At 43.6% G+C, this 9,703-nt stretch overlaps 1 protein-coding gene across 1 annotated transcript in view; it reads right to left on the reverse strand.

Moving 5' to 3' along the window:
* The window catches only part of LOC126068476 (aryl hydrocarbon receptor-like), a 48,851-nt gene extending 44,072 nt beyond the window's left edge, over nucleotides 1-4,779 (reverse strand). The window contains exons 1-2 of the mRNA XM_049871032.1: nucleotides 4,760-4,779; nucleotides 4,277-4,480 (exon numbers count right to left, since the gene is read on the reverse strand). Of these exons, the coding sequence (XP_049726989.1) occupies nucleotides 4,277-4,480; nucleotides 4,760-4,779 (224 nt within the window). The remainder of the gene's footprint in view (nucleotides 1-4,276; nucleotides 4,481-4,759) is intronic.
* Nucleotides 4,780-9,703: the final 4,924 nt, after the last annotated feature.

A 9,703-nucleotide genomic window follows, 5' to 3' on the forward strand; every position in this document is an offset into this window, starting at 1 on the left:
ATCATTACCTTGGGTCCTCATCCAGTGCCTCCTCCCTCACGCCTCTCCTGCCCAGGGCTTAGGGTCTGGGAGAGGTTCCAGAATCCCTGCAGTCTTAGCACATTTGGCTTTGGTGAAGACCAGTCATGGCTGCCCTGCATTTGGTCAGTCTGTGGCTCAGGCTGCCTCCCTGGGCCCAGGAAGCTGCCAGGCCCGGCCCTTCCCTGCCTGAAGTGTGAGTCTCCTGTTTTTCTTCCATAGTGGCTCAAAGGGCAGGAGACGGTTTGTCCCACTCATTTAATACCCAGTAAAAAAAAAATTTTTTTAATTAAAAAAAAAATTTTTTTTTTTAAACGGAGGTGGGGTGACCAGGCAAGGCAGCACCAGCACTGAGGGCAGATAACAAGGTGATGGGCTGCCCTGAGTGGGCAGGGCCCTCAACCCTCCATGCCTGGCCCCAGTGTTACCTCTGACTGTCTCATGGCCAGGCTGGGCCAAGCCCACTGCCACCCCAGGATGGATGTGGTTAGTCTGGGCTGGGTTGGGCTACACACCCAGCCTGAGCAGCAGAGGCTAGAGTGCTGTGATCTTTAATCCCTGGGAAGGGAGGAAGGGCGGGTGGCCTCATGGGCTGTAGTCACGCTAGGGAGGAGCTGCCATGCTGGGCTGTGCACCAGATGGATGCGTGTGCACTTATGTTTGGGTATGCATTTGTGTGCCAGGGAACGGAGGGGCCAGGGCAGTCCCTCCAAAGGTAAAGACAGACCTTCCTTTCTGAGTTAAGGGGGCTTGATGGCCCTGTGTCTGCTCACCACCCCCAAAGAATTCCAGCACTGCTGGTTTATGACTATCAAGTAGGGAAAGAATGTTACAGGGCCAAGCCGCAGTCTGTCACTGGGCAATTTCCTGGGAGACTGTGATCAGGCAGGTTAGGCGACAGTCCTGCCCTCACCTCCACCCTAATGAGGTGTCAACATGAACCTGGGGTGGAGTTTTGCTGTTCTGTCAGGAATGTGGGGGCAGAAGGGAACCGCAGGGGCAGCGAGGGGTCTGCGTCACTGCCCGAGCCTTGGCTCTGTCGACCACCCACGGGATCTTTCCCAACTTTCGCTGAATCAGCTGAGCTTTTTGGCTCTTTCTTGCACAAGGGGAAGGGCAGGAGTCTCAGCTGTCCTTGGGGAACTGCTTAACTCCCAGAAGGACCTTCTCCTTCACATCAGAGATGAGGACTTTTGTGGTCTCTGGGGGTGGGGGGTGGGGGTGGGTCTTTCAACCCTGATGCAGTGGCCAAAGCCAGACCCTTGGGCCAGATGGTTTTCGCTATCTGAACTGACAACACCCACATACTCCTCCCCAGATGGCTTGTGCTTGCTGCCTGCCTGGCCTTGGGAGGCATCCAGCTAGATCCCACACCCCACCCACACCCACACCCACACCCACACCCACACCCACACCCACACCCACACTCACACCCATACCCACACCCACACCTCCATCCCATCCCCAGCCAGCCTCTGGGATGCTCCCTTCTCCCTTACTGCTTCTCCACAGCAAGTCTTACTCGGAGTCAGGGTCTCCCTGGGGTGGGCTTGTTTCCCTCGTTTGTACCTGATGGTGGAAGGAGGGCACATGGCAAGTGTCTGTGGAGTGAGGGAACCATCTGAGGAAGAAAAGGGCTGCTGCAGCTGCCAACCAGGAGGGACAAGGGAGGAGGCAGATCTGTAGCTTCCTAAAGGTTAGGCTCCTATGGAGTGACCTGCCAGCATGAGGCTGAAGACTCTCCTGTCTTATTCTAGAAGCAGCTGGATCCACTTCTAAACATGATAGGAAACGGTGTCTTCAACTTTACACCAGGGGGATGACATAACTGCTGAGGGCCTTAGAGACCAGCAGCCGCCCGCCATCTTGTCACCAGAAGGTACCAAATGGATGTGTAGCTGACAGAGCTAACCAGGACACACTCCTGAGCCCTGACTTGGCCTTACTTGGGCTCTAATGAGCTTTGGGGCCATCTATAAGGGTGTTGGGAGGGAAAAGGTTTTGAATGTGTTTTTGATCAAAGTACAGACAGCCACATTATCATTGTACATGCTTAAACAGCTGCTAGTTTCCTGCAGTTATTACTGCATTTTGGGCAAAGTTTCATAATCTTCAGTATATCGCCAGGGTCCACTGGATCCAACTTTAGGTCTGTTTTGAATGGCTCTTAGAATTTTGTAAGGATTAACATTTCATGAATTTTATTCTTTATTAGAGGTCTTCCAAAGAACAAAGAGCCCTAGTGGCACAGTGATTAAGAGCTCGGCTGCTAACCAAAAGGTTGGCAGTTCAAATCCATCAGCTGCTCCTTGAAAACCCTGTGGGGCAGTTCTACTCTGTCCTACAGGGTTCCTATGAATCGGAATCAACTCGATGGCAACGTGTTTGTTTACTTGGTTTCCAAAGAACAAAGAGAAAATTTACTTATGTTTAAAGTAGAATAAAATTCACTTTATTTTTCCAGTTACCATATAAGTCCATTTAACCCATGGAATCTTAGTGATTTTATTTATTTTTTTAAATCTTGAAAACACTTAGGTATTTTATCATCCTAAGAATTATTTCCAAATTCATCATTAAGGATACTCGACTTTACCGAAAAGACTAACATAATAATCAAACAGAATAATGATGGAGCACCTAGAAAGACGGTGTAGTAGAGAAATGGAACATCCCTCTTGTCTTGTCCTTCAGCATTCTTATTGCATTCCCAAAGTCCTGCATTCTCTTTCAAGGAGATACAAAGTATACAAAGGAAGACTGTCATTGTGGTCTGCTCTTACCTTTCACAAGACACAGTTGAGAAATCAAACATTATAATTTTCTTCCCAAAACATCAAAAAGAACACACTGATAGAGGAAGATGTTTTATAATTATTGGTCAAATCAGAAGACAATTGCAAAGACAGATCAGTGCTATACAATGCTAGGATAGAAATGTTCTACACCTGTGCTGTCCAATACGATGGCCGCTAGACACCATGTGGTAGCTATTCAGCTCTTAAAATGTGACTGAGGAACTAAATTTTTAATTTTAATTCTAATTTGAATAATCACTTGTGGCTAATAGATATGGTATTGGATAGCACAGCTTTGGACTCTAATAGTTACAATAAAATTGACCATTTAATGAAACTCAGTAAAGAAATGGAAACTACAAAAAAAGAATTAAAAAGAAATTCTAGATCTGAAAAATGCAATATCTGAAATAACAAATATATCTGATGGGCTTAGCAGAATAAACACTGCAGAAGAAAGGATTGGTAAACTTGAAAACCCACCTACTGCCATCAAGTGAATTCTGACTCGTAGCGGCCCTATAGGATAAAGCAGAACTGCCCCATAGGGTTTCGAAGGCTGTAATCTTTAGGGAAGCAGCCACATCTTTCTCCCACGGAGAGGCTGGTGGTTTGAACCACCAACCTTTCCATAGTAGCCGAGAGCTTTAACCACTGTACAACCTGTGCTCCTAACTTGAAGACAGGCTAATGGAAAATATCCAAAATGAAGCAGAAATGGCAAAAAGAAAAAAAAGAAAGAAATAGACAAAGCCAAGCACAGCATCAGTGGCCTGTGGCATAACACCAAGCTGTATAACATGCATGAGCACACCAACGATTGTGAAGATGGTGCTGGACCAGGTAACGTTTTGTTCTGTTGTATGTGGGGTCGCCATAAGTCAGAGCCAACTCGACAACACAATTAATTAGCAAGTAGGAAAGAGTAGAATAAAATGATGTCCATTGCACTGATAGAGAAATTTGGAAAAATAAATTTTCAAGAACACAAGAAATTTATGACTGAAAAAGTCATATCCGAGTTCGTATCCTAGCTCAGCAGAAATGAGCCCTTTGTTCTGAACCAGAGTGGCCAAACACTTGGATTCTTACAAGAAGCAACAAAACTAAAGGAGCAAAGGGCTGGCCGAACTAAGGACTCCTCCTCCGCACACTGTTCTATGAAAAGGCTGGTGCGGAAAGGCAGAGCTGGCAGGGGAAATCCGGGCCCATCTTCTTTCATGAACAGCCCGGGGAGGCAAGATGGAGCCCAGGGTTTACCCCACCAGGCTGGGCAAGCACAAGTCCCTCTCCTGTTCACCCAAGTACCTGCGTTGAGCATGATGCTTCCCCCCTCTGCCTGACCGCCAAAGGCGACTGTGCTTTTACATGGACAGAAGGTTAGATCCAAGTGCTCATGCCCTGGGCCTCCAATGGGGGTTGGCCAGTGTGGGGGCACCTTTTGCACCTTGCTTTGGAACTGCCAGCAACACTTACCTGAGAAGTAGCCCTTCATCTTCAGATAGCCCACGATGAGCCTGAGGATGGAGAGTTTGTCCAGGCGGGCTCGCACGTCCTCGGGGAAGGGCAGCAAGTGGGTCAGTTTGCTCAGCTCCTGATTGAGGCGGTCCCGGTGCCTTTTAGAAGGGTTGGACTTGGCTCCATCAGGAGGTTGTGGCTTAGGACTTGGGGAAAAGAGAAAAGTGGTTATCATCACACGTTCCTCTGTAATGTCATTCTTGGACTCGGTAACCAACCTTGGGGCTCCAATGCTGTGCCAGGCGCTATGGTATTTGCAGGACACATGTGACCCATGTCCCATTGTTTCTGAGGCAGAACCTTCGTCCTACAGCCTCAAGTCCTGCCTGTCCATGAGCCCCGTGGGTGCTCTGCTCACAGTGCTCTCCTTGACTGTGAGCATGCACACCAGTTGGGTCCTAGACACGTAGGAGGCTCTTTCCTACCGTGCACGGCTACCGCACATGTGTTGGACCTGGTGGCCCTCAAAGCAGCAGGGGCCCAACACCCACTATCTAGTGGATGGGTCATCCTTCCACTTTCCCATGACCTGATATGTCTGCATTTGTAAGCAAGTTCTAAATTAGAAAATACCACAATGAACAACAAAAAGACAGAAACTCCTAGGAAATTATAGTTTATTAAGAACTGAGAACACACACACATACACACATTTATAAGCATACACATGTATTCTCTCTCAATAGATAGAAAAATGGATAGATTATGTGCATATATACATATATATATACAGACACATATGCATATATCTATACCATTATCTATCTCTATGTATCAATCTATCATCTCCCAACAAAATGCTGTATGCAGGAAAGAATAATTCACTTAAGGCATTTAGTCAGTCTACAACTCTTCTCTCTTTACTCTTACAGGTTTCTCCTCTCAGTATCAGTTTCAAGAATTTCCGTATTCCACATAAACACAGTAAGAGATTTCAAGTGTGGCTTTGCCAGAGGATCCCCTCTTGACACTTTGTTCCCGGGCCCACACTTGCCCTCAAGGCCTAGCACAGACCCCCGTGACAGAAGAGCAGCCAGTCATTATTTCAGAGCTGTTCATAAGGACTTGGTTCTCTAAGGTTGCAAGGCTGAAGCTACTTCCATTATCTTATCCAAAAAATAAAACACAATATCACTCTCTAGACAGCAGAAGCAAGTTCAAATCACTGAGAAGCCAAAGATATAATAAAAAAACAATGCCATATATTTAGAAGCCAAATGCTGTAGTCAGCCTATCATTCGTTTTTAGAGGCAAAAAGCGAACGACATTGTTTCTGCCTCACTCATGAAAGAGAACTGACAGTTCCCACCTTGCAGGACTGCTGTGCGGGAAGCATCCAGCTGTGGCAGGTACACAATAGGTGCTTTATGCATGTGCACCTTTTGCTAAGAGGATATTAAAATGGCAGCTTTTCTCTCATTTCCAGCTGAGCACTGTCAGCTCCAGGGACTGTCTCCAAAGTGGGTGTGTGACCAAATAAATTTCAAGAACTAGGACTGCAGTAGGGCTCTTTTTTTGGGTTTTACAACTCTCAGCCCCACACTCAGATATAAAATGGCTAAGAAAGGATTTTGTGAGGAGCTTTCCTTGGAAGAGAGTTGCACTGTGATCCCTACTTCTGCTCCCAAAGAGAGCTGGAGGGACACAGAAGGCTAGAGAAACACAGGGGGCTGGGGTCTGACTCCTCCCCAGGTGAGGTATGGCACCCACTCTCCCTTCTGATAGTGGGCCACGGGTGAGGACCATGCAGCAGAGAGAGTCCTCCAGAGCTGTCTTTAGTCTTATCCAGGAGGACTCCAGAGAAGGGTGAGAAGCCAATCCTCCAACAAAGAAATGGAATCCTCCTCCTCTCTTAGGGCCCAGCATGCGTGTGTGTGTGTGTAAGAGGGACAGAAAGAAACAGGCTCCACTCTCCCTCCCCATTCTCAGTCTTGAGGGGCCAGGAGTGGCCTTTGGCCCCCCAGGACAGAAGTGGGTGGAGAGAGAAGGCAGGGCTATGTTTCCCTCTCACAGCAAGTAAGTGATCAGGCCCAACGTGGTAGTGGTGGAAGGGCTTTAGTGGGGAACTAGGCTTTCTATGGGAACTGTGGGGAGCTAGGGCTGTGGGGAACTAGGCTTTCTAAATTCTGAACTGAGGCCTTGTCTCTCAGGATAACCATAAGTCTGTCTACTATTGCCCAAGAGTGATCAGGAAAGGTCCTGCAACCTACCCTGTTTTCATCCAGGGACAGATAATGGTGACTCCATGAACATATCCTGAAAGGTCACTGGGAGACAATTTGATCATATTCCCCAAATGTATTAATTCAATGTATTGGTAATATTTTTTCTCTTCCCAAGTCCTGGTAATTTTAGGGTCATCAGCCACTACATTCATAGTATTCTTAATTTAAAATTTAATCTCATCCTTTTCAACATTCTGTGTCCTAACTATCAAAGAAGCAGAAATATAGAAACTTCCTTTACCAGGAGGTTGTGTCAGCTGGAATTTGCAGGTCAGAGTTCTGAAAAGAAAGGAACTATGTGGAAAGGGCACATTTGAAAAATGAAAATGGGTTCCCTTGAGTCTTTGGCTGAATACTAAGCTACACATAAGTACAGCGAGACTCTATGAGATTGGGCAAATGGTAACTGACAAATAAAGAACCATTACTGAAGGCTCTAAGATGAAAAATTTCCAGAGTTCATTCATGTCTGAAAGACATTCAAGTTCTTACTAGCAAGAGTGGAGAGACATGGATGAAGACCCACAGCATTCAGTAGAGACCCTAGAAGGGTCACTCCTTAGGAGTACAGCTAAACTATCCCTATAGCAAAGCCTACTGGAGATGCTTCATGAAACAAAAACCAAATTCACTGCTGTTGAGTCGATTCCGACTCATGGTGACCCTACAGGACAGAGACACGCCATAGCAAAGCTAAAAACAAGTCTCAAATGGTCAAGTTACAATCCACAAGTAATTTAACAATGTGCATGAACAAAGCCCAATGCTCTAAAAGAAGACAATAAAATCCAGAAACTGTAACATGCCAAATGTCCACCATCCAGTCAAAAATTACTAGATATGTGAAAAAGTAGGAAAATGTGACCCATAATAAGAGAAAAACCAGTCAATAGAATCAAACCCAGAAATGACAGAAACGATGGATCAAGCAAAGACTGTAAACACTTGTTATAACTATGCTCAAAGCAACACATGAACATAATGAAAAGATATGTGAAAAAGTAGGAAAATGTGACCCATAAAAGAAAAATCAGTCAATAAAATCAAACCCAGAACTGACAGAAACAATGGATCAAGCAAAGACTGTAAACACTTGTTATAACTATGCTCAAAGCAACACATGAACATAATGAAAAGAAAAATGGAATTTACTAAAAAAACAAACAGAACTTACAGAGATGAAAAATATAATATCTGAGTGAAAAATTCTAGAAAAAAAAAAAAACAGTGACCTTGAAAACATAACAATGGAATGATCCAGACTGAAGCACAGAAAGAGAAAAGGCTGAAAATAAAATGAATAGAGCCTCACTGACATCAAAACAGTCAATAACTGAAGTCCCAGAAAGGGGAGGGGCAGAAAAATATTTGAGGAAACAGTAGCTGAAAAACTGCCAAGTTTGATGAAGACTGCAAACACAGACATCCGAGAAGCTCAACAAATGCCAAAGTGGAGAAGCATACATTTATGCCCATATGCTTGCACGTACACACACATGTATACACTCAACCAAGGTACATCATAGTCAAATTGCTACAAACCAATGATGAAAATGACATCTTAAAAGCAGCCTGAGAAAAAAGACACAATATATATGGATGAACAAAGATGAATACTGACTTATCAGATAGAATGCCAGCCGGAAGACATTTTTAATTTACTGAAAGAAGGAAACTATTAACCCAGAATTCTATATCCAGAGACAAGATTCCTCAAAAATGAAGGCAAAGTAAAAACGCTTCCAGACAAACAAAGGCACAAAGAATGTGTCTCAAGAAGAACAAACTACAATAAATATTCAAGAAGTTTCTTCAAACTGAAGGAAAATGATACTAGATGGAAATTTGGATTTACACCAGAAATGAAGAATGCCGGAAATGGGAAAGAAAAAAAAAAAAGATACATATTAAATAATTTTTATTAATTTCAATTATTTAAAAGATAGTTGCTGCTTAAAGAAAAATAATAGCATTGCATTGTCGGGTTTATAACATATGTAGAAATAAAATGTATGAGAATAATAGTACAAAGCATAGGAGGGGAAAATGGAAGAATATTGTTGTACGACTCTTATCTATAAAAAAAAGCGGCATAATATTATTTGAAGGTAGGGAGTTTCACACACTGAAAAAAGTAAACAAATAAGTATAGCTAATAAGCCACAAATGGATACATGAGATACGAAAAATATTAAATCCAAAGGAAGGCAAGAAAAGAGGAAAAAAGACAAACAACAGATGGAACAAGTTGAAAACAAATAGCAAGATAGTAGAGTTAAGCCCGACCATATTGACAACTATAAAAATGTGAAAAAGCAGAGAATGTTGAACTGGATGAAAAAACAAGACTCAACACTACTGTGTCTATGAGAAACACGATTTAAATAAATATGAAGACCAAAACCAAAACCAGTTGCAGTCCAGTTGATTCTGACTCACAGTGACTCCATGTGTGTCAGCGTAGGGGTTTCAATGGCTGATGTTTTGGAAGTAGAACAACGGGCCTTTCTTTTGAGGTGCCTCTGAGTGGACTTGAACCTCCAATCTTTTGGTTAGCAGCTGAGTGCATTAGCCATTTGTACCACTCAGGGTGTACCACTCAGGGACTCCAAGTACAGAAACACAGGTAAGTTAAAAGTAAAAGGATTGAAAAAAGACACCATGCACACATTAATTATAACAAAGCTGTAGTGGCTATATTAATATCAGATGAAGACGACGTGAAAACCAGAAATACAGCCAGAATTAATGAGGAATATTTTCATAATTAAAAGGTCACTTGATCAAGTAGATATAACCATCCAAAATATATATGCATATAATAACAGGTTCTAAAATACATAAAGCAAAAACTGACAGAACTGAAAAGAGAAACAAATCCCTAATTAGAGTTGAAGATTTCAATACTTCTCAGTAATTGATAGAAAAATTTTTAGAAAATTAGTAAGGGTATGCAGCTTCCCCACACACTAACTTAATCTAATTGACATCTATAGAACACTACACCCAATGATAAGGAGCCCGGTGGTGCAGTGGCTAAAGTGCTCAGCTACTAACAGAAAGGTTGGCAGTTCAAACTCACCAGCTGCTCCATGGAAGAAAGATATGCCAGTCTCCTTCTATAATGATTACATCCTTGGAAAC

Source organism: Elephas maximus, chromosome 2, assembly GCF_024166365.1.
Source record: "Elephas maximus indicus isolate mEleMax1 chromosome 2, mEleMax1 primary haplotype, whole genome shotgun sequence".
Lineage (NCBI taxonomy): Eukaryota > Metazoa > Chordata > Mammalia > Proboscidea > Elephantidae > Elephas > Elephas maximus.